Source organism: Myotis brandtii, unplaced genomic scaffold (assembly GCF_000412655.1).
Source record: "Myotis brandtii unplaced genomic scaffold, ASM41265v1 scaffold78, whole genome shotgun sequence".
Taxonomy (NCBI): domain Eukaryota; kingdom Metazoa; phylum Chordata; class Mammalia; order Chiroptera; family Vespertilionidae; genus Myotis; species Myotis brandtii.
The window spans coordinates 1,855,319-1,880,796 of NW_005371131.1; the positions used below are offsets into that span (position 1 = coordinate 1,855,319).

Here is a 25,478-nt window from a genome sequence, read left to right on the forward strand (position 1 = left end):
CTCTCTCTCTCTCTCTCTCTCTCTCTCTCTCCTCCTCCTCCTCCTCCTCTCTCCTCTCTCTCCCCTCTCTCTCTTCTCTCGCACCCCCTCTCTCCCTCTGTCTCTCCATCTCTCTCTCATAACCCTTGCTCTTCTCCCTAGCACCTCTCTGCCCTCCCTTCATCTGCCAACTGCCAACTTCTACTTATCCTTTGCGGCTCATCTAAGATGCAGCTTCTTCCAGGAAGCCTTCCTGGCAACCCACCACCACCCAGACTGAGCCGTGCATCCTCCCACCCGCCTCCAGTGTCCTGTGCTCTGCTGTAACAACAGGGCACAGGGTCACCTAGAGCCCCACTGTTTGGGGTCAAATCTCAGCTCCTTCGCTCACACTGGCAGTTAATCCGTAGATGCATTCCCTCACCTCTCTGTGCCTCCATTTCCACACCTTTGAAGTGGAAAAAACAATGAAAGGTGTTTGAGGATAAAATGTAATGTGCCCAGCCCAGTGCCTGGTTCATGCCAGCTTCCCTGAGGGGCCGCCCGCCACCACCCCTGCCCTCCCGTTGTTTTCATTCTGCACCATAGTAGTTAATTATTTGTCCAGGCGTCTCCTGGACTCATAGCTCTTGGGGACAGGGAATCTGCTGCACTGATCCCCTCTCTATGGGGGTACCTAGCTCAACCACCACATCTAGTAGATCCTCAGTGAACTTGAGGACTAGCCGAAAGCCTGAATGAATCAAAAGTGAATGACGTGCCCTGGATCACATGGGTAATAAATGGCAGAAGGAGAGCTCAGAGACGAGCTCTCTCACTGAATGGCACGGCCATCTTTCCTCTCTACCACAGGCTTCTCAAGATGAATGTGGAGCTGTTGGCAGATGACAGTATTTATTCATTATCTGCCTGCTCCTGGGGCTCTGGGGTTGACATAGTCATTTGAACAGTCCTGTCTTGTAGGATCTAATCGTATCAGGTCCCCGTCCTCCCTGGGCATGTCTCCACCAGGGAGCTCTCTTGACACGTCCGAGTGTGATCACCATTCTCTGACTAGTCTGTGAGCTTTCTGAGGGCAGGGACTGCATGTGACCCATCTGTGCCCCCAGCATGGGGCCCAGCAATGGGAAACAGCACCTACCACTGACTGAGCCCTTATGGGTGCCAGGAACTGTGCTAAGCCCTCTTGATGCAGTGCTTTATGCTATGCTCACAATCCTGTGAGGCAGGTCTTTCTGTCTCCCCATTTTACAGACAAGAAGACTGAGGATCAGAGAAGTTCACTGGGATACAAATCCAGTGTCCCACCTCCAGACTCTGAGGCTAACCGCTGACCTTCACTGCCTCTTTAGTAGTAGGAGTTGAGTTAACTGAACAGTATTTTGGGAAGGTTCCTTCATAGCCTACTTCATGGAGTATGTTTTAGGTTAGCTTGTTACCTGTGCTAAGGGTCCTTAACCTCATGGGAACAGCCTTCAATCACACTGTGGTGTGAAGTGGACCTGAGGTTTTCCTGTCCCTGGGGCCTGCTCCAGTGTCAGCACTATGGGGGAGCAAGACTCAGAGTTCAAGGATGTGATGAAGGTGCCTTGAAGTTCAGAACACAGATCCTTCAAGTTCTCCATCTTGGTGAGGTCAGGCCCATATCAATCCACCAGCCCATGAACACCCCTCCCCGTGACGCCTAGATACCCAGTATGGGGCCCTGACCACCATCTCCAGTGGCCTCCTCCATAATTTCTAAGTACCGACAATCCATAATTGTAGTTTGCTTATTGTCACTGGGATCTATTACATCCCTCCTGTCTGAGGTCAAACCCATCATCTTACACCCTTCCCAGCCTCCTTAGTCCAAGGCTGATGCACCCCACCTACTTCTCAGCAATGCCCCCACCTATGCCTCCCATATTCACGGCCACAGCTAGCACTGGATAGTACAAAAGTTTACCCTGAACAAAGAGTTTGTGAGGAACATGGAGATACCTATTAATTCATTCAGTTATTCTATAGATATTTAATGAGCACCTGTTAGATGCCAGCACTGAGGGTTCAATAAATTGTCTTCTTAAAAATGTGATGATATGAAGTACATATAAAAAGTTTTTTTAAAAATATATTTTTATTGATTTTAGGGAGAGGAAGGGAGGATAGAGAGATAAACACATTGATCAGCTGCCTCCTGCACACCCCTTACTGGGGATCGAGCCCACAACCTGGGTATGTGCCCTGACTGCGAATCTAACCAGTGGCCTCCTGGTCCATGGGCCACTGAGCCACACCAGCTGGGCAGAGACTATTTTAACATATATGATTATGTTTATTAGGATTAGGTTCAGCTATCAGATTTTTTTAAACTAAAATTAAAAAGATGGTTTATTTCTCTCTCGTCGCACAACTCTAGAGATCAGATGCCCAGGGCTGGTACGACTCCATGGTGGCGTGGTCCAGACGCCTGTACCTTATTCTATCATCATGCAGCTCTCCATTCTCGAGGTTGTGTCATGTTCCAAGATGGCACCGTGGACCTCCACAGTCCATATACCCAGAGGAAAGAGCTGAGCAGGGGATGTCCCATGAAGGACATTTCTCAGAAGTTGCTCCCACCACTCCCACTTATATCCCTTGGTCAGAACTTAGTCACATGGCCTCTTCTAGCTGCAAGAGAGGCTGGGAACTAAAGTCTACATTCTAGGAAGCCACATATCCAGGTGAAACATGGGAAGATAGAGAGAGCAGGATATTAGGAAACAGCCAGCAGGCTCTGCCATAGTGAGGCATAGAGAATAACAATAAAATGAGTGCCTGTGCATTCGCCATCAGGCTAAGAAATGGAGCATCCCCAGTACGTTACAGCCATCGTGTGCCCGCCCTGCCACATCTCCTGCCCCACCCAGGTCGGGTCAACACCCTCTTGAGTCCTGTGTGTATCATCGGCTTGCTTGACTTTAACGTTTCACCACAATTGTAGGTATTTCTGAGCAATCTATGGTCTAGTTGTACAAGTTTTTTAACTTTTGGGAAATGGAACCATACCATATGCATTTTCCTGCAGCTTGATTTTTTATGTTCAACATTATGTTTGTGGAATTCACCTGTGCTGACATGTGTAGCTGTGGTCCACTCACCTCCACTGACCCCATTACAGTAATACCCTCCCAGGTATTATCATTCTCTGACAACAGAAGTGTGGGCTGTCCCCAGTGTTCGGCTGTTACAAGCAGCGCTGTGACAGACATTCTAGATTCATCTCCTTGTGCACACAGGCAAGTGCTCTTCCAAAGCAAATTCCTAAGAGAAACTGCTGGATGGTGGGGTCTACACATATTTTGATATTGTCAAATAGGCTTTTAATAAGAGAGGCACAGAATCTCCTGTGCCCTGGGGATTCTAATAGTTGACATAATGTTCATCTGTTTAGGAGGGGATGTGTAGTACACTCCCTGCCCACACACAGGTGCATGCACATGCGCACACACACACACACTGACTCATTCATTTGTCTGTTCAGTAAACATTTGTCATGTAGCCATTATCAGTAATTACATAACACGCCATCAATATAACAATGAGTAAATGAACCCTCCTGTTTATAAGACACAGACCCACTTCGGAAACACTGGAATGTGCCTGTGAGCCTCTCAGAATCCAGGGCGATGTGGTCTGTTCGGGGAACTAAAAATCCTGCCCTTGAGGAGCTTACAGATTGCAGCCATTTGTTTCTAAACAATGACGCCAGGACGCAGAATGTGACCAGAACAGATACAAAGTGCTTGAAGGCTCGCGAGCCAGCCCAGAGTATGGTCCATCAGGGCCCTGCAGTGTCGGCGCTGCCTGGGAACTGTGAGAAATGCAGACTCTCAGGCCCCAGCCCAGGCCCCCTGAGTCAGAATCTGGCTTAACATGACCCCCGGCTGATTCCTGTGCTCATTACAATCCAGAAGCACTGCATGGAAGCTCTGGGAGGGAAAGAGTCTTTCTTGCTAAGGGCAATCAAGAAAGGCCTCCTGAAAGAGGTGTCATTTGAAAAAGAAAGAGAAGGGAGAACTACATTCATTGAGTGCCTGCTCTGGGTTAGGAACACACTAGGGGCCTTCACTTCTGTCATCCCACTGAGTCCTCAGAATCACCTCGCAGGGCAGAGATTAATATCCCTTTCTTACAGCTGAGGAAACTGAGGCACAGAGAGGTCGCATAACTTGCTCATGGCCACACAGCAGATAGCTAGCAGAGCCAGGCTTAGAAGCCAGATCTTTCTGAGTCTGAGCACAATCTCTTCCCCTGCATCACATGGAGGGAACTAAAGAAGTAGCTGTGGAGACAAGAATGAGGACAGGATACTACCGTATGAGCAAGTACTCACTGTGGGGTCAGGACTTCTGCGGGTGAGAGCTCGGGGCAAATGGAAAGGGCACACTTGGGGGAATGAGGAAGGCAGCCACAGCAGGCTTCTTACCCCATTCTAACCCCACCCAGTGTCTGCACAGGACCTAGCACATAGTAGGCATTCAAAACAATCCGGTGAATGGATGGATGAGCAAATGAACAATAGGCAAATGAGTGAACCACATAGGCTGTTGTTTCAAACCCTGCAGTGTCAGCACTGTCTGGGAGCTTGTGAGAAATGCAGACTCGTGCCAGCGCTGTGCCAGGGGGGGTTGGCGTTCCAGGAGGGATGAGCCAGGCATCGCTCACCCGCTCAGGGTCTCCTGAATCCCTGCCTTCAGGGAGGGCCCTGCCAGCAAAGCAAAGAGCTAGGAGTAGCAAAGGTTTAAAACACAGAGAAAGCAGCTCCCACCAAACCCTTCATTTGCTTCACTTAAAAAAATTACTGAGCCAGCCTCCATCTCGCGCCTCAGCCCTCCACCAGAGCCCCGCCACCCCCTGCTCCCATGCTGTTCCTACAACTCCTCAAGAAAAGTGGAAAACAGAACAGCTCCGTGCAGCCCCTAATGACCAGGTTTATGAAGAGCTTATTGAATTCAAAGACATGAGGCAGCAGTTGGTGTTGTGAGATATTAATGTGCTTTTTACAAAGCTGATGAAACCTCCTCTTAAACTACTTAATACCTGCAAGCTGAAATTTCCAGCGTGAGCTGGTCAATTCCTGGAGGCAGAGCTGCGGCAGCCGCAGGCACAGCCCATGGCCTTTCTGTCCTGACTTGGCCTGAAGTCTCGCGGCTCTGGGGTTGGTGCGGTCTTGCTGCCCTTCTGGGGTCGGGGTTCAGCAGAGACTTTTGTGCTTATTGGGCCCCTAGTTCATGGTGGGAGAGTCTCCCCTCACTCTCTCATCTTCCAAAAGCTCAAAGCCAGTGTCTGTCGGGGGAGTGAGCAGTTCAGCCTGGACCACGGGCCCCTGCGGGATCTGGCCCCTGTCCCTCTCCAGCCACCTCCTGCTCTCCCCTCGCCCACCCTGCACTCTAAGTGGAAGCCATGTTTTTGGAAATCTCCAATCCCACTAGGATGTCATGTCTTTACACCAGCCGACCCCTCACAAGGGACGGCCCTTCATCCAGTGGTGTGCTGGTAGATGCCTAACAACTGGCTCTCTGGGGACCTTGAGTTGTACTATTTGCCAATTCCCATGGTGCAAATACTCCCACCGTGGCTGACTTCAAGCTTCTAATGTAAGTTAGGAAAAGACACCAACCGTCGGCTCCCATGAGCCGGTACAGGCCAGCTCCAGCAGCCACTACCTTCAGGCTTCCTCATGGCCCTGACTCTGCTTTGGGGAACTTTCTCTGACACACACACACACACACACACACACACACACACACCCTGAGTCTGTTCCTCCTGTGTGCCCAGCACTCCCCTGACTTTGCTCTTACTGGTTCCTCTTCCTAGAATCCCTTCTCACCCTCTACTACTTCCTCACCACACCCCAACACACACACGCACACACACACACACACACACACCCCGACCTGCTTTTCCTAGCTAACTCCTTCTCCACCTTCGGCACCTTCTGTAGCAGCTCAGCCACCCCCCGCCTCAGGAGGCCTGTGTCAACACCCACACACTCACACACTCACATATGCACCTACTGTGTACACCCAGACAGGCCCTGCTCTGTCACAACACATATGCTGCTACACCACAGCATCTGCCTTCTGTCCCCCACCATAGACTAAGTTCTGTGGGACAGAAAGCATATTTTTCCCTGTTTTCAGCAAATTGCACAGAGAGTGTACATACAGTCAGCACTCCATAAATGTTAGCTGAACAACTCTGCTTCCATAGGCTTGCACCTCCCTCTAACAAAGTATGTGAGACATTGCATTCTAGTAAATTATATTACATCCCGAAAGTTCTGTCTTTCCCTCCAGACTGTGTCCCTGGAGGGAAGGGGTCAGGGAGATCTCCCTCCACCACCCCCGGGCCGGGCACTTAGCCCTTGGTCTCCTTTTGGGGAGAGAGCCTGCTTGAGAATGAAGCCAACCGGGAGGAAAGCCAACACCAGGTTTTTTGAGCACCTGGATCTATTTGTGCCTGAAGCCATACAACCCCTGGGCTTGATGACCACCAGTCTAAAGGAAGTACAGCAGAACTCTAGGCTGGCATCAGGAAAACAAGAGTACACCACTCTCCACTAACTGTAGTGATGTCTGTTGACAGGAAGGTTCTACCAAATTTAAATTCCACCCAAGGTGATTGAGTGACACTGGTACCGCCTCCCCTCATGAGCCTCATCATCACATTAGTCAGACCGAGTCCAGGGCCACAGAGCTCCAAGTGCTCCTGGAGATCCCACTACATCCAGCCGACCCTCACAGCCTCATCGCCACCGTCAGCCTCAGAGACCATTGAGACCAATCCCGTTATGGCCTCGGACCCAGGTGACCTCAGTTGTTCTCACTACTAATCATCTGTCCCTCAGCACTCTGTTCATCCCCTAATCTGACCCATCTGCAACCTCCCCAGCCTCCCAAGTTCTTGCCCTGGGCTCTCTGGAATTTTGTCCCAATGTCAGCAGAACCACCCATACTCTCAACTTCTCTTCTTGCTCTGACGGAAGCCTGGCTCTCTCCCCTGCAATTGGGGGTGTTTCTTGGCCCACACTCCTGCTCCTCACTGCTGTTTCCAGACCATTCCTCAGCCTCCTTCCCAAACTCCCTGCCTCTCTGAAAAATATCCTGGCCCTCTCCATCTGACGTCCTAAGCCGCCATTCACTCCCAGCACACCTTGTTCTGTGGGAAGGTAGTACCGCCTGCCTCATTCTCCAAGGCACTCCTGTAGGCAGTCCTCTTAGAGATTTCACAGTCAGGCAGACAGTCCCCCCAGCACACAGCCACACTCCCCGCCTCAGCCAGCAGATACTAGTCCTGCCTTGCTGGTCTTGTCACTGGTCCTTAAATACTGAAATCCTACCTATCACACCGATCAACCCCAAGAAGTCTAGGGAAGAGGCTGGCTTCTCTGTTTGACCGGCAGAAGAGGGAGGGGCTGGGACCGAAGCCCCATCTACTCTCCCTCCTCCCCAAAGAGGAGCGGAAGGGTGAGCTTTGAGCCTCAGGCCCAGCAGCTCTACCAACCCCAAGGCCCAGCCCAAGCACAAGCTCAAGGGCCCAAGCAGAGCAGATCCTTCCTGCTGCCCTGAGTGACAGGCCAAGCTATGCTCACACTACTGCTGTGAGAGCACCACTTCTGAGGTTTCGGCGCTCCCCTTCACCACCATCAATCCCGCCTGCTGGGGTGCTGAGGATGGAGGGCCATTTACACAGAGTCCTCCGACCAGAGTGGGAGAAAACTCAGTACTAAGATTCAGTACTCACTGAGACGGAACGACTCGTGCTGCAGCAGAGAAGGGCCAGGAGCATCTGGTGTGGTTCCCTGTGTCAAATCGTGGTCCAGACAGGGCCGTCATTTAGCTTGTAAGAGTCTCATCATCAAAAGATCACACCAATAATTTCTAAAAACCAACCGATAATTTGGGGCGTATTAGGATAATGTGATGAATCATTTGCACTTCAACTGTTAACTTAGTAAGCAGTTTTGTAATATATACTCCATGTACATAGAAAATGAAAACAAACTGTAGCTTTGTCTTATATGTTCATTTGGATGCCCTTTCCAGTTGCTAAATGCTTTGAATGTCACCCCTACCTCCTTGCAACCTGAACCACCCAGTTCATGGGTTTACACTTGGCCCTGAGATTACCAATAACCACACTCCACAATCTCAGTCTTTTGCGTCCACTCTTGGACTCCCAGGCCCATCCTTTCAGCTCACTCCCACGAGCCCCTGACTCTAACAACTCTCTGACCCCCACCCTAGCTGCCAATGCATTGACGCCCATCTTTCCTCTGCCCCGTTTACCCAGCTTCGGGCCTGTCCGTTTTCATAATCACTCCCTCCCCTTCTTGCACTCTCCTCACAGACCCCCGTCCTGGTTAAAGGCAACCCTCATACTAGATAAATTGCAGCGGCATGCTTAAATGTGGCCTGAGAAAACCACAAGATCTCAAGAGGGACCTTGAAGCCACCGACATACATACTTCATGTCTCAAGCCTGGTCCATTCTCTCTCCCTTTCTTGTGGAGAAAAAGTTGACTCCCTTCCTCTTTCCTCGAATCTCCAACCCTGCCTCCCCTTCCTAATTCTCAGTTGATGATCCTGCTTCCCATTCCATCAATAAAATAGAAGCAACCAGAAGAGAAGTGTCACAAGTTCCCACCATGTCTACCCACATGTGTCTCCTGCCCTCCTGGTGCAGGGAACAGGCCATCATCCACCCCATCAAAGGCCACCCTTGTACTTGTGTCCTGGACCTCATCCCCCCTCACACTGCTTATACATTGCTCCCTCCTTTTTCTGGGCCAATTCTTTCCTCTACTGGAACATTCTCACCAGCATCACTCGTGTCTTAACATCTCCCCCAACACAAAATAGCCAGCAGGGTGGTAGACATCTCACTGGGAGGTAGAGTTCCCAACAAAGGATGTGGTGGGGGCTCAGGCAGCCAGACCAGCATGTGCAAAGATCCTGTGGTAGGAAGGAGCATGCAAGAAGGGAGGCCCAGATAGCATGTGCACATAGAGGGGAGGACAGACAGAGGCTGCTGAGCTTTCTCCTGAGAGCACGGAGAAGCTGTTGTGTATTTTAAGCTGGAGATGGCCTGATCAGATTGGCATTTTCCAAGGACCAGTTTGATAACTCTGTAGAGAGGGATAAGAGTGGGTGCAAAATGACCAGTGGGGAACTTATTGCAGTCCTCCAGGGAAGCAAGGAAGGTGGTCTGGCAGTGGGTGATATTGTCGATGGAGAGCAATCGATGAGTTTGAGAGATACTGAGAAGCTAATACAGCAGGATGTCATGAACCTGCAGTGAGGAGGAGGAGATGTCAGCGATGATGGCTGGGCTCAAACTTGCACCAGGAAGCAATGGAGAGGTATTCGCTGAGCTAGTTGGTGCCTCCGGAAGACCAGGCTTGAGGGAAAGACCATAGTTCAGGTTTGGACCTGCTGAGCATACGATGCCTTTAAGACATCCACCATGAGACATCAAATAGGCAGTTGACTATCCAGGTCTGGACCTCTTAGGAGAGGTCCGTGCAGCTGATTATTTCACACAGCCTCCCAACAAGCATCTCTTCACCTTTCTTCTGTGCTCAGCACTGTGCTAGGAGCCAACAGTCAGTCCAAAGATGGCTGAGGCACAGGCCTGTGCAGAGGGCAGCCAGGCTGCGTGGGGAGCAGGTGCGGCCATGCACCCTTAGAAGAGGGGTGTGGAGGCTCCGCCTGCGAGCCCTTGGCTTGGGGTTGAGCACTGTCCCCGATCTGGTAGGAGACTTGGGGCATGTCAGGACCATTCTCCGCACCTCACCTCCTGCAGGCTTCCTTATGAAGAAAGATGCCTGGCATAGAGTTGGCGCTGATGAAATATTTGTCAGATTGAATGGAGAGAAAATGAAAGTGCTTTGCAAAATGCTTTTCAAACACACTGATTTGTAATTTTAACACTAGGGAGGATAGTATATCCTCTTAGCAGCTGGTATAAAGACACTTCTCAGGAGAGAAGGGGGTGTGGTTGAAAAGGGGGAGAAGCTGTTGAGGCCTCCTGTTAACCATTTGCACGCCATAAGTGGTTAACACAGAAGTCCCTGCTGTCATGAAGTGGACATGGTTGTATATTCTGTTCTGCGCATCTGTCTTCGTGGAGACTGCATTGCATAGTTCACTCATTGGCTTAGTGACTGTTGGTGGGGCCTACAGGGGTGAGAGGCAGGTTATAGACTTTAAAAAGGTCTATAGACGCAAGCGGCAGACCTTTTTAAATTAAATTTAAAATATCGTGGCAGTTAACTGGTTAATGAACCAAGATGCACCGAGGGCAGGGCAGGTGTGCTCCAGAGGACAGAGAAGCGGGGAGACAACAGGTCCGGGAGAAGGGAGCAAGGAGAGGGACTGCCCAGACACTCAGAAAGGAGACCTACCCTTGAGAGCATTTTGGGTAAAATTCTGTGCTCTTGGGACCCTACAAAGCTTCCGTAAAGTTGCCAGAAATCTCGAAATGCTTTAGGGAATGATTTCTCTTGCAGAAGTCTGGAAAGGAGGTGAATTTGGTACAGAGACAGTGAATGGGAGGTGAGGAGGGTCAACCATATAACAATAGCTAGAAATACATAAAATGCTTATTTCATGTAAGTATACCCGCGTCCTATAGATGCGGGTGTATGTAATGTACACAGGTCTGTGTTACAATGCTTTAAAATTCATAACCAATTTCCACAGCATACAATAAAGCCTTCTTTATGGGATGGGCCGCTCAGAGTTCTCTAGGAAAATAAATTGCTAGCATGTACTGAGGACTTATTAATTAGGTTATATTAGCTACTGTCACAGAAAAATCCCCAATGTCAGTGGCTGAATATAGTCCAAATCCATTTCTCTCTCACAGCAATGCCCTCGAGCACGTTCACTAATGTGCCAGGCGCTGTTCTGAGCACTTTATATATGTCAGCTCATCTAATCCCCATGACTAGCTGCAAAGGCAGAATTCCTATGATCTCTGCTTTCAGGTGAGGAAACTGAGGCATGTCAGTGAGGCTGAACCTGCCTCTCACCCCTGCACCATATCTCACCTCTACACCTTATCTCCCAGCCTCTCACCCCTACACCGTATCTCCCAGCATAGGGGAAGTTAGCCAAAACTTGTCGTTATCTATGCTGGTGCTGGGGACACAGAAGTCCCTGCTGTCATGAAGTGGACATGGTTGTATATTCTGTTCTGCGCATCTGTCTTTGTGGAGACTGCATTGCATAGTTCACTCATTCGCTTAGTGACTGTGGGTGGGGCCCGCTGTGGCATTAGGGTGGGGTTTTCACCGGAGCCAGTTCTCACCTTCTCACTGAGCAAATATTTAGAGTCAAAAGCCCTGATTCCATCATTTCCTGGCACAAGTACTTATTAATTTAGCCTCTCTGAGCCTCAGTTTCTTTATCTGTAAAATGGGGATGAAAATACCCCCTCAGAGGCCTGTGGTAGAGCAGAATGAGTCTAGTCCAAAAGCCTGGCAGAGGGCCCAGCCTCCCCCCACCCACCCCCAACCCCCGTGGGGGCTCACCCGCTGGATTTCAGAGCTGTTGGTGGCCGGGTGCCGTGAATTTCATGCCCTGCAGATGGGATGGCACTTTGCAAGTTTATCCAAAGTGCTGTGGGAATGTTTGTCAGCATCAGTTTAGGGTTTGACTTTTTTGGAAAGCTATTCTCTTTCTCTCCTGCAAATTGTGGGGTGACTGTGGGGGAGCTAGGGCACAGAGGTGACCACACCCGGTTCATCATTCATGGGCTTCCTCTGTGGCAGTCCCCAGCCCCGAATCAAACCTCCACCACCCGCCAAGCTTCAGCTAATCCTCAGAAGCCTCTGTGGACGGCTGGGTTTTGAAGTCTTAGGCCTTAGATCCTCTCTCCAGCACTGTGTGTTTTGATTCACCCAGAGGATGTCCACACAGACAAAGCAATACCTCCCTTCCAGAGTGAGGGAGAGGCTGGGCCAGCTTCAGAAGAGGCCAGTGGTCTGAACCCCAGAAACTATGATGTCTCATGTGTCCTTTCTCCTCTTGTTTTCCAGGGAACTTCAAAGGTCTCTGCAAGCAAATTGATCACTTCCCAGAGGATACAGATTATGAAGCTGACACAGCAGAATATTTCCTCCGTGAGTGCAAGCCATTTCTATCTCCTTCATGGGGATGGGTTCTGCCCTCCAGCCTTTAGAGCAGTGGTTCTATACCTTCCTAATGACGTGACCCTTTAATACAGTTCCTCATGTTGTGGTGACCCCCAATTTCATTGCTACAAATTGAACATAATTAAAGCATAGTGATTAATCACAAAAACAATACGTAATTATATATGTGTTTTCCGATGGTCTTAGGTGACCCCAGTGAAAGGGTCGTTCGACCCCCCCAAAGGGGTCGCAACCCACAGGTTGAGAACCGCTGCTTTAGAGCACAAACACCAGGACTATCTAGAGGTCCCTGTCTCAACAGAGGGCCTGCCTCCTTCCCTCCTGTTCGGAGACCAAACCTTCATGCATGCTGTTCCCTCTGCCTGCAACACCTTACCCTCCCTTCTTTGTCTGACAAACTCCAACTTATCCACCAGGTCTCAGCTGAAACATCACCTGTTCCAGGAAGTCCTCCATGCCCCTGAACAGATTCCCAGAGCACAGCACTTTTATTAAGCTATAGAGTCCTTGTCTGTTTGAGCAACCATCTCCCTCACCGTCCTACCAATGCTACTAGCCAGGGCTCTTCCCATCTTGTTTGCATTATATGTTTAGCCCAGGGCCCTCAGTAAATATTTCTTAAATAACTGAATGAAGACACTCATCAGGCAGTGCCAGATTAGAACTTCTACTGAAACAATGTGAGATTTTTATTTTCTTTCCCCACAAGTCAAGTCAAAGTTAAATCCTGATGTAATAGCTGCGATCTTAAGTCCACCTGACACATATTAGCAAGAGAAAGCCTTTGAGTCCCCCAAAAAAGTTCTCAAGAATCGGCAAAAACTAACAAGATGAAATGTTCCCTGAGAAATGGATTTCCAGGAGAGGGGCTGAGGGTGCTTGACACCCGGGATAGCAAAGCCGCTGAGCAGAAGTGGCTGAAGGCTCTGCTGGGGCTCTTGGGCCTGCCTTCCCACCATCCCTCTCCTCCCAGGAACGCCCCCTCTGCCCCGCTCCACCCCTCCCCTGAGGCAGAGGGGTTAGCATTACTCTCGGATTACTTTTATGAAAAATGTAGGAGGCATTTTATTTTATGGATCACCCATCTCTTTCAATAATTACTCCTCACATCAAAGCCAATCTCAGGTCAGCCTGGAATTGGGTTTCGCTGAGAAGCCACAGAACATGACGTCAGCCAGGCAGCTGGGAAGAGGAAGGAAGGGAACATGATGCAATTTATAGATTTCTTTTTAAATGAGGGAGAATATCTTACAATACTCGTCATTTATTTTTATGAAGTCCTGCAAGACGCTGCTCATAAATGGAATTCCTAAAGGGCCATTTGGTTGTGTTCCCTGTTATCATGTCTGGGGCCCCCGAAGGAGTCTGGCGATAGTGAGAAGGCTGATTGAACACCGCCCATGCACTAACCCTGTGCTCAGGGCTGAGGAGATCGAGAGGAATGAATGAGACAGGCTGTGGCCCTGGGGAGACCACGTGGGAAGGACCTTTAGGGAAATAGCTGGACTGGGAGACGATGCACACAGAGGTGGAAGGGGGCAAAGCTGAGCCCCACAGCACAGCCCCAATGGTCGAGCATGGCTGGATGCCAAGTGCTTGCAGCAGGAACTCTGTCTCATTCTTTGCTGTGCCTTTAACAGCTTCTGGAATATAGTAGATGCTCAATCAATGCTGCTTGTTAAATAAAGGAAAACTAATAGGATTCTTCGGTGACTATCCCTTACCTACTCCATACCTTCGTTTCCTAATTTTTAAAGAGAGAAGAGCTTCAAGTGTTGGGTTCATGCTGGTGTCCCTGGACAAAAGACTTGAACATATATTAGCGGCGCAGGGTCCGAGGGTCTGAGTTGACTAAATCCAACAATATTTTTGAGCATTTATAATAGGAGGTTGGCAAACTTTTTCTGTAAAAGGACAGATAGTAAATACATTAGGCTTTGCAGACTGTACAATCTGTCGCAACTACTCAACTAACCTTGGAGCACAAAAGAGGCAGAGACAAAACGGAAGGAAATGAAACAACTTTATTTACAGAAACAGACAGAGGCTACATGCAGCATAGTTTGCTGACCCTTGACCTATAATATGCTAATCTTGGGCTAGACAAGAAAAGTAATTGTTTGACCTGGAAGATGTGAGTTCCTATCATTCTCTGTTAAGCTCTAACCTGGATGGCTAGAGCATCTAAAAGACAGGGATCATTCTTGAAGGATCCTCTGCCCCAACCTGCATGTCATGATTTGTTACGGATTCTTCTCCCTGCCCCTTGGACCATGAACAGCGACTTCTCTGAGTAGCTGCAAATAGACAGTTCTCTCCACCCCTCACCCAGCTGGAGATGTTTGCTGAATGAGTAAATGAGAACCCACCCTTCCTAGGGCCCCTTGGCACATTCGCCCTCTTCCCAGAATGAGGACAGAGGTGGATGCAGGGTCTCAAGCTGAGTCAAAGCCATCCTTCCCAGCCTCAGAGAACCCCCTCCCTTTCCCCCCTTCTCTGCCCCCCTATGCTGGGCCCACCAGGCACCGAGGGGTCTCCTAGGTACCTCAGCGTGGGAAGTGTGGGGAATACCAGGGGTCAAGGTCTGAGCTTGTGATTTAGAGGGAAAGGACCTGAATTCAAGGTGAGGTCTGCTCTGTGGCCTTGGGCACGTTACACAGCTTCTCTGAGCCTGGATGAATACCAGTCCCCGGGAGGGACTCTGAGGAGCGATGAGACAAAGGCTAGGATGGTGATTTGTTAGAGCGTCCCCGCTGCCCATGGAACATGAGAGAAGTCCATCACCCCGCTTCAGGTTAGAGCAGTGGTCGGCAAACTGCGGCTCGCAAGCCACATGCGGCTCTTTGGCCCCTTCAGTGTGGCTCTTCCACAAAATACCACGTGCGGGCGCGCACATACAGTGCGATTGAAACTTCGTGGCCCATGCGCAGAAGTTGGTATTTTGTGGAAGAGCCGGATTTTGTGGAAGAGCCACACTGAAGGGGCCAAAGAGCCACATGTGGCTCGCGAGCCGCGGTTTGCCGACCACGGGGTTAGAGGATAGAAGCACAGCAATACACCCTCCACGCTCCTGAAATGCTGGAGCCGCACACACAACCCCATCCTCCCATTTTACAGATGAGGAAATACCGAGGCCCAGAGAGGTTAAGTGGCCTACCCCAGCCCTGCACACTACCTGGGATGCCACCTGCCCCCCGGAACGTTAGGCAGGGCCGAGTGCTCCTATCCACTGTCCGAGCCCTGCAGCCCCTTCTAGCAAAACTGTTCCCACCAGAGGTCACCATGGTCAGCGTGGCTAAAACTGTGGTGACCGATCCTTGCAGTTAGGGAACCTGCTCAGCTGCAGCTGGTGCTCACATCCATGCCACCAGAGCCTACGTTTCACAACACGGGGCCTGCCCTCCGCCCGCTGTGCACGCGTGGCAATTTCTATTCGGTCCTTGCCCACGCATTCAGGTTCGGGCTGCAGCCACCGTGCTGACTACACCAGCCAGTCATGAGTCACAACCTGCACTTGAACCAACACCAACCCAGGTAACCGCAGGCCCAGGGGGAATAGCAACAATAAGCTCTACTGCGGGGAGAACCAGCATTTCCCGGTGCTCTCAGTACCAGGCACTGTTCTAACTGCTTAAAGTGCACGTACCCATGACACCACTGCAGCCCTCTGAGCCGGCGTCTGACCCTCTCCCTGAGGCTCAGGGAGGGCAGGCAGCACCGCGAGGGAGACGGTGCAGGCCGCTCTCTCCCGTCCTGCAGCGGGTCACCAGCCCCAGAGACAGCAGGAACTGGGAAGGCTCCCAGGACCTGCACAGATGGTGCTCCCGGAGGACGCTCACTGCACTTCCAAGTTCTGTTCATGTGTCATTACACGCAGCAAACGCTCATTGGATGCCCGGCTGTGTCGGGGCCAGGCCTAGCACTTTATGCATTATCTTCATCCATCTGCACGACCACCCCAAGAGGAAGGTACTGCTGGTGTCCCGTCAGACAGCTGAGGAAGGGGAGGCACGGAGGCCACAAAGACAGGGGAGGCCGGGACGGGACCCAAGCGGCCCACACCTGGAGCCCATGCTCCCAACCTCCACTCTCGGCTTCTCCCTCCTCTCCTCACCCACCACCTTCTTCGTCCTCTTCCTATTTCTCTTTCTCTCCTCTCCAATAACACCTTCTCTCTCTCCCTCCCACCTCCTCACCTTCTCCCTTCCTCTCTCCCCTAATCTCCCTCACACACTCTCTCACACACACACACACTCTCACATACTCTCTCACACTCACATGCACTCACACTCACATACTATCTCACACACATACTCTCACTCACACACTCATATACTCACACACTCACATACACACACATACTCTCACACAAACACTCACATACACACACTCATACTCTCACACACACGCTCACATACACATACTCATACTCTCTCACACCCACACACTCATACACACACACTCTCACACATTCACACACTCACACACTCACACACATGCACTCATACACGCACCCGGCACAGTGTGGAAGGAGGAGAGAGGGAGAGATGCCCAAGAGCCTGGAAGCTCCTCCCAAGCCAGTGTGTCCCCATCCACCCATCACCGAGTCTTAGTCCACCTCTTCAACACTTCTCAACCCAGCTCTGCCCATACCCTCTGTGCCCACCCTGGCCAAGCACCATCACTTGTCTGGCCAGCCACAGTAGCCCTCACTGCAATAGCCCTCTCACTGAATAGCCCTCTCACTGGTTTCCTGTACTCACCTTGGCCCCTTCTTAATCCATGTGTTTTTTTAATCCTCACCTGAGGATATGTATTTTTTAATATCTTTATTGTTGAGAATCCTTGTGTTTCTTAAGATGCAAATCAGAGTGTGACAGTCCTGCCTGCTTTAAGTCCTTTAATGTTGCCCATTGTTCTGGATAAAGGTAAGCTCTGGAGCATGACCCACAAGACCCTGGTGACCCACGAACCAGTGTGGCCTGGCCCCAGTGGCTCCATCTCCCTCAGTGCTTCCCCCGGCCCCTCCACCAGCTCCTAGTGATCCAGCTCCTTTCAGTTCCCTGGACAAGCCCTCGCTCATGCTGCTTCCTCGCCCCGGGACACTCTCCACATCCCGCCTCTATTCTGCCCAATTAGCTTCCCCCTATCCATCAGAGGTCAGCTCCAACATCACTGCCTCTTCTGACCCCCACATGACTCAGAAGAGGCTCTGAGAGGCATGAAAGCAGGGGAGTGCAGTGGTAGGCACACAGAGCCCAGAGGCAGACTGCCTGGGTTCATACACCCAGGTCCCCCATGTCTCTGCTGGGTGGCCTTGGACAAATGGCTACACTCAATGAACATTAGCTTGCCCCATGCCTTCATGGTGCCATACGGCATCTTTATTTCATAACACTGTCCTCGTTGATAACTATTTATCTGTGTTATTATCTGACATATATCTTCGCCATGAGATCTTATAAAGACATGGACCGGGCCTGTTTTGCATTCCTCTGTCTTCATGCCTAGCCTGGAATGAACCTGGCACAGTGGCCAGCACTCAGCCTGTATTTATTCACTGGACTTCCAGTTGTCAAGAGCAATGCATCTCCCTGCTCGAGACCTTGCAGCCTTTATTAGGGTCTCAGCCAGGGGTGGCTGAACTGCAACTAGCAGGCCAAATCTGGCTCACCAACTGTTTTTATACATAAAGTTTTATTAGAACACAACCACACTCGTTTGTTTACATATTGTCTATGGCTATTTTCATGCTACCATAGCAAAGCTGAGTAGTTGCAACAGAGACTGTATGGCCAGCAAAGCCAGAAATACTTATTATCTGTCCCTTTATAGAATAAGTTTGCCACCGCCTGTTTTTGGAAGGTGGAATCTCCTCAAAGCCAAGGCCCATGGTTTCATGGGGCTGGTATGAGGTTTAGATGGGTTAACCCATGGAAAGCACTTGGAAGAGGGAGGGCCTAGCACATAGGAAGAGGTCCCTAAATATTAGTAGCTATTGTGTAGTTCCATAGACTCACAGGTCAATAAATACTTGTTCATGGAGCAAATCAGATATTTTCTGATAGATTTTAGCACTAAGACCACACCAGCTTCAGTGGAAAGTCAAGACAATTCATGGCGAAGTTGTGTCTGGACTGAAGGGGAAGGGGCATCATAAATCACAACAATTCTATCTTTTACTGTATTCCTTGTAGTGTCAGAAACAATGCAGATATTATCCAGTTTAATCCTTATGAACTGTTGTGCGCATACAAGTCTTATTACAAGGGTCTTGTTAACATGTACATTCTGGTTCAGTAGGTAGGTCAGGCGGGGCCTGAGAACCTGCATTTCTAGCCAGCTCCCCATGAGGTCTGTGCTGCTGCTCAGACTACCCTTTGAGCGCAGGGCCTTACAACATACCTGTGAGCTGGATATTATTATTGCTCTTCCCACTTTACGGGATGGGGAAACTGAGACTCCGCAAGGTAAAGACATGTCCAAGGTCACACAGACATTGGAACTTCGGTGAGACTAACTGCATAATCCCCATTCTGACTCACTAGCTGGATGGGCTTGGGCAACTTACTTCACCTCTCTGAACCTCGGTTTTCTCATCTATCAACTGGAGCTAAAAAACACACATGAGGGCTATGATATCATGTATGTTAGGTACCCGCTCAAGACCCAACAAACATTCTCTCTCTCCTGGGTCTTCAAGAAGCTCTCACCAACCCTGTGTGCTTATGAAGATGAGAATGCAGGTAGCTTTGACTGTGCGCATCTGAGCATGCATGTGTGTGTGTGCAGATGTGTGGGCTGAGGCTCAGGTTGGGGATACAGCACCTTATCTTATAAACAACTTGCAGGGAGAGAACACCCAAGTTTGGTGAGCAGGTACTTCCATCCCTGCCTGGGGGCAGAGGGGAAAGAGTGCTGAGAATGCAGAGTAACCCAGCTGCCCCCCACCCCTTGCCCTCTTCCTCTCACCCAGCTAGGGTTCACCCCACACATGCCCACCTGGACACTACCATTCATGAAATGTTTACTGTATGCCCTCAAAGACTTATCTAGGTGCATTTTCAGAATCAACTCATTTAATCCTCACAACAACCTTAGGAGGCAGGCACTATTACCGTCCCCATTTTACAGATGAGGAAACTGAGGCACAGAGAGGTGAGATAATTTACCCAAACTTACACAGCTAATAAATGCTAAAGCCAGATTCAAATCCAGGTCATGTGATTTCCTGGCCACTATAATGTACTGCCTCTCAATGTACCCCAAATACCCCCAAAGAGCAGGGGAAGGACCTAAAAACTTTGCCTAAGGTTGTCAGTGAAGGTTTCACAGACAAGGGAATTTTAAGTTAGGTTTTGATGGATGAATAGAAGTTTCCTGAGTTAAAAAGAACAGGAAAAATACTCTAATAAAAAAGCTTAGTATGTCAAAGTCAGAGGCATGCAATGACATGATATGGGAACTTTGCTGTGGCTGGACAAGAGGGAACACAGGCAGAGGCCAAGTCACACAGGGCCCTACGGGCCTCAAGGGGCACTGGAGTTGGGGCCTGTAGGCAGAGATGAGCCCCTGCAGGGCTGTGAGCTGATATGGGGGTGGTCCTCCCTGGTATTGCTAAGCAACCTCGGCGTGGGTCCTGTGTCCATAACCCCCATTCCTGTGTGCTGCCGTCTCCTCCCTCCGCCATGCTCAGCCTCACAGCCACGTTCCTTCTCTCCCTGACCCTTCATGTTCTGCAGGGGCCGTGAGGGCCTCAAGCATCTTCCCGATCCTGAGTGTGATTCTACTTTTCATGGGTGGACTCTGCATCGCAGCCAGCGAGTTCTACAAGACTCGACACAACATCATCCTGAGTGCTGGCATCTTCTTCGTGTCTGCAGGTAATGACCACTGAGCTAGGCAGGCAGAGCCCAGGCCCGCCAGTGGGGAGAAGGCTGAGGTTTGGGTGCTCACTGGCTGGGAGGACCTGACCAGAGAGGAGAAGAGGGAGGAGAGGAATCTCTGGGCTTTGCAACAGGTCGTATTGAGGGGAAGGCAGGTTGTGCTGGGGCTCCTGCCTGACACCCCTCCTCGCACTGATTCCAGGAATATCCCAGACCCTGTCCCTTAGCCCAATGGCCCACCTTCCTCCCACCTCTTAGAAAAGGGCCCAAATCCCAAAGAGCAGAGGAAGGACCTAAACACTTTGCTGAAGGATGTCAGTGAAGGTTTCACAGACAAGTGAATTTTAAGTTAGGCCCTCCCAGGGTACTGGGCCTACCCTCCGTTGCCCTCTCCCCTCCCTACCCTACCTCAGTGGAAGCAGGCAGGCAACCAAAACCACATTTCTCAGCCCAGTTACATGACAAGTCACATTTGCTTCCCAATTCCAGAAAAAGGACATGGGCTGTAGCATGAGCCACTTAATAAGAATGACTAGCGTTTAAGTAGCATTTACCAAGTCCCAGACTCTCACAGCTTCCATACGTATCAATTCACTTAATCCTCTCCATGGCCATACAAGGCAAGTCCTATCATTATCCCCATCCCACAGGCCTGGAAACTCAGACCAAGGTTACCTGGCCAAAGGCTTTGAATCCAGGCAGTCTGGTTCCAGGCACCAGTCCTAACCCCCTGCCACACCAGCTTCAAATCCCAGGGCAGCCTTGAGCAAGTTACCTAACTTCTCTGTGATCCAGTTCCTCCTTTACAAACCCCTGGAAAAGCACTTAGCAGTGAAGGCAGGTGGTAAATGCTCAATAAACAATGTCTATTATTATTATTGTTACTCAGTAATACTCAAATGCCTCTCCTCTCCCTCCTCCATATCTGCTTCCATTAGTTCTTTCCTTTGTAGCTCCCTCCAAATGAAATGATAAAGGTGATGCTTTCCAACATCCCTGTATGCTCGCCTATCCATGCACTGTGAAAATGAAGGCCCATCCAACTGTCCCTGCCCCCCCCCGCCTTTTTTAAATGTTTTTATTTATTTTAGAGAGAGAGGAATGGAGAGGGAGAGAGAGAGAGAAAAAAAAATCCATTGCCTGACTCCTGCACACCCCCTACGGGGGATCCAGCCCTTAACCCAGGCATGTGCCCTGACAGGGAATCCAACCAGCAACCTTTGTGCACAGGGAGGTGCTCAACCAATTGAGCCACACCAGCCAGGGCAACCGTCCATGTCCTTTAATCCTGCTCAAGTGCCTGGCATTCTGCTTGGAAATTAACATCCTTCTCTCTGATTCTGCCCCGCCCCCTCCGTGTCCACCCTGTGCCCCACAGGTCTGAGTAACATCATTGGCATCATAGTGTACATATCTGCCAATGCCGGAGACCCCTCCAAGAGCGACTCCAAAAAGAATAGTTACTCGTATGGCTGGTCCTTCTACTTCGGGGCCCTGTCCTTCATCATTGCCGAGATGGTCGGTGTGCTGGCCGTGCACATGTTTATCGACCGGCACAAACAGCTGCGGGCCACGGCCCGCGCCACGGACTACCTCCAGGCCTCCGCCATCACCCGCATCCCCAGCTACCGCTACCGCTATCAGCGCCGCAGCCGCTCCAGCTCCCGCTCCACCGAGCCCTCACACTCCAGGGACGCCTCCCCCGTGGGCCTCAAGGGCTTCAACACCTTGCCGTCCACGGAGATCTCTATGTACACCCTCAGCAGGGACCCCCTGAAGGCCACCACCACGCCCACCGCCACCTACAACTCCGACAGGGATAACAGCTTCCTCCAAGTTCACAACTGTATCCAGAAGGAAAACAAAGACTCTCTCCACTCGAACACAGCCAACCGCCGGACCACCCCCGTATGAAGCCACGGGGCCCTCGCTAGCGCCTGCCCTGCCGGGTCCCAGGCAGAGCCCAAGAGTGGGGGCACGGCCCGGCCTGTGGGGTGGGCCTGGGGGTAGGGGGAGGGTGGGGGAAACCAAACCATCCACTGGGGGGGAAAACCTTCCCAAAGCAAAAAAAAAAACAAAAAAAAAAAACAAAAAAAAGAGAAAAACATAAGTAAATTTTAAAAAAAAGAACAAAATATAAGAGGAACAAAGAAGCCAAACAACAGAAAATGTGAAAAACACATTAACGAGGGAAGAAAAAACAAACTTTAAAAACAGCGAGAGGATAAAAATTAAAAATAGAAAATAAATCTAAAAGAAAATGCATGATTTCCCATGTACCATTATTTTAACATTTAATAAAAACCAATTTAAATGAAAAAAATAAAAGGGAACTAAGATAACATTAAAGCAAAAAATTGAGAAGGAACAGAAAGGAAGGGAGATGTTCTTTGCATTTAATCAGGGCTTTATGTTACTTGCTTGTTTGTTTTTTTTAAGCTCTGGGAGAGTTACTTTTCTGTTCCCTTTAACCCCAAGAGGGCTCTGCCTCCCTGGGTGAGTGGGGGTGGAGACTCAGAGGCCCCGGGGCCAGGTGAGCCTCTTGGTCACTGCCAGGTCCCTGGAGCCTCTGGATGGGTGCCCCAGGAATGCTGGGCAAGCTCCTGGCTTGCGAGTCCACTCCACCCAGCATCAATGGAGCAGTTATAGGCCTCCAGGTGACCCAAGAGTCCTTGGTCCCTCCTGTCCGAAAGGTGCCTGGAGGGGGGCGCACTTGGGGCTTGCCCAGCCCCCAGGTTCCCAGTCCTTAATGGTCCTTAACCCACTGTGATGACTTCCTAGGCCTTGAGGGAAAGGAAGGAGAGGGATGGCTGCCGGCGGCTTGCTGAGATGCCCAGAAACCCCGGAATCCTCAGGGTGAGCCTCTTGGGGTCAAAACCCCAAGATCCTGTCCTTGGGGGCAGGAAATCCCACCCCCACCCCCGGGGATATAAAGCAGCTCTCCCTCCTCACCCCTCACCTCAGGGCCATCCAATGACCCTGGGGCGATGGTGGACCCCCAGACTCATAGGCCCGCAGTCCCCTGGGAAGGGGGCTCACTGACCCTTTGGGGGTCCTTGGACTCACTGAAGCCCCCTTGGGGTTCAGTGGGTCCAACAATGAAATTGCAAAAAGGTTTCTTTTTACAAAAGAAAAAGGAAAAACAAGTGGTGATTTTTTTTTTAATAAAAAAAACCACAGACTATAAATAAATGTAAATATATAATACGTGGATTTACTCGAAAGAAAATCAGATAGTATTTTTCTTTTAATTCTTTTCCAGCTTTAAACTGTGAAAACAAAAAAAATGGGGTGGGTGGGGGACTTAAAATTTAGCAGGGAACTTGTAAAGAGAAAAACAAAACAAATATACAAATCCATTTTTTAAAAAATACTATTGTGAGAGATTAGAGCTGGGCTTAAAGCAGGAGGGAGAGACAAAAGGCCCTAGGGAGCTGCAGGGAGTTCCTGTCACGAAAGATCTCTTCCTTAGACCAGGAAGGCGCTGCTACTGTCGGAGAGAGAGAGAGAACCACGATGGAGAATCCTCTCTTCATGAAGGAGATCGCACAACACACACACACACACACACACACACACAGTCCTTGAAGCCCAGGGCTAGAATCACTCACAGGGATACACATGCCATCTAAACCCTTCCATCCCCATACACAGGCAGAGGGAGGGTCCAGAGAAGATGACTCATGCCCTCCAAAGCCATGGACAGCAGCTCCACACTGGCATGTATGCTCACAGTGCCCTCCCACCACACACATGCACATCACTTGCATGCATGGAAAGGGCACCAGTCTAGAATCCAGCTTTGAATTCTGAAAACCCTTGCTGTGTGGCCTCTCTGGGCCTCAGTTTCCCCTGTGTAATAAGCATGTGGATTGACCCAGATGAGCTCCAAAGGCTCATTCTTATTCTTGGCGCTGATGACTTTTAAAAAGATATGCCACCTGCCCAGAGGAAGATGCCAGAGACAACCAAAATAGCTGCCATCCAGCCCTAAAACATTGAGAACATTTCTGAATTATCGGTCAGCTGTTCAGACACACACACACACACACACACACACACACACACACACACCATATGCCTCCTCACTGTGCTCCCAACCCCCTGCCCCCACATCCAACGTCAAAGCAAAAATTACACACACGTGAGCAAACGTATCCTGCCATTCAGACAGAGAGGGAAAGGGCACCAGAGGTCCCCAAAGCCACTCTTCATTCTGTGTCCCCTTTAATGCCATAACCCAGTCACAGAAAGGGGAGGGGGCTTCCTTGTGAGAAGACATCAGCCACCATGCTTCCCCCACTGTCTTCAGGGGTCAGAGAAAAACAGGATCCTCCAAGGCTTGCTGGGAGTGGTGGAGGCCAGGAGATGCAGAGGAGAGCTTTATGAAGTTTGGTCCCAGGGTGAGGACCAACCTCAAAAGTTAAACTTACACCACAGACTAAAGTCTGCAGCATCCCGGGTTGCTCCCCTTTCTTCCCAGACGGACAGGGGCCAGTTCAGACCGAGAGAAACCCAACAGCTTTGTAAAGCTTGGATTTCAGCCCAGCCTGCTGGAGGTGGGGGGCCCTGCTGCCCACATCTGCATGTCTCAGTTTGCCTCTTTCTTGACACTGCCCTGGCCTGAAGTTTCTTAAGGTGAGCTCTGGGAGTTGAGGGGAGTGGCTAGCAAGGTTTTTGGGGTTTCCACACTCCCAGCTCCCCTTCCCACCTTTTGTCTGGGAAAGGAAAGCTCTGTTCTTAGGTCAGAAGCATCTGGAACCCTAAATTCCGCCTGAACCACAAGGCAGATCTGCCGGCCCAACCCAGCAGTTCCCGGGAGGCCCCCGGGCCCCAGGGCAGAGCAATGGGGGCCAGTACCAGGTGTGGCAACCACCCAGTGTTTCCAGTCTGGGCAGAAATCACGACCTCTCCCTCCCCACTCCAACCTGGCCCTCCACCCCACCAGATTCCACACCGGAAAGGCTCGAGGACTGGAGAGAAGGGTGAGGCCCACCAACGACAATGAACGAGCCGGCGCTGTCCGGAGAGGACGGCTGGCTCCAATTTGTTGTGGCCGAGTGTCCGGGACGGAAATCAGTGCTTCTCTCCGGGCCGGGAGGCCGGGGTCCTGGGTCCTCTGGAAGAAGGCCATTGGGTGTGGGTGAACCCAGCTGGGCTGAGAAAGGGCTGGGGGCCCAGAGGGAAGAAGCCAGGACTGGGATGGCAAGGGCACTGCTTGCCAGGGTGGATGATTGCTCATGTCCAGCTCAAACCAGTTCAAGAAACCAACCTCCATTTTATTTTCTTGGTGGGTCCTTTTTTTTTTCCAGACTGTTAACAGAAAAAAATTTTAAAAAGCAGAAAACTAAAAAAAGAAAAAAAATCCTGGTACATGAAATAAAGATTTTTTTTATAGCTTGGTCCTCACTTCGGTGGATTTC

The 25,478-nt window shown here is 50.5% G+C and overlaps 1 protein-coding gene across 1 annotated transcript in view; it reads left to right on the forward strand.

Moving 5' to 3' along the window:
• The window catches only part of CACNG2 (calcium channel, voltage-dependent, gamma subunit 2), a 100,443-nt gene extending 78,369 nt beyond the window's left edge, over positions 1 to 22,074 (forward strand). Inside the window, exons 2-4 of the mRNA XM_005883242.2 lie at positions 12,053 to 12,136; positions 19,912 to 20,052; positions 21,434 to 22,074. Of these exons, the coding sequence (XP_005883304.1) occupies positions 12,053 to 12,136; positions 19,912 to 20,052; positions 21,434 to 21,969 (761 nt within the window). The 3' untranslated portion in view covers positions 21,970 to 22,074. The remainder of the gene's footprint in view (positions 1 to 12,052; positions 12,137 to 19,911; positions 20,053 to 21,433) is intronic.
• The last annotated feature ends 3,404 nt before the right edge of the window (positions 22,075 to 25,478 follow it).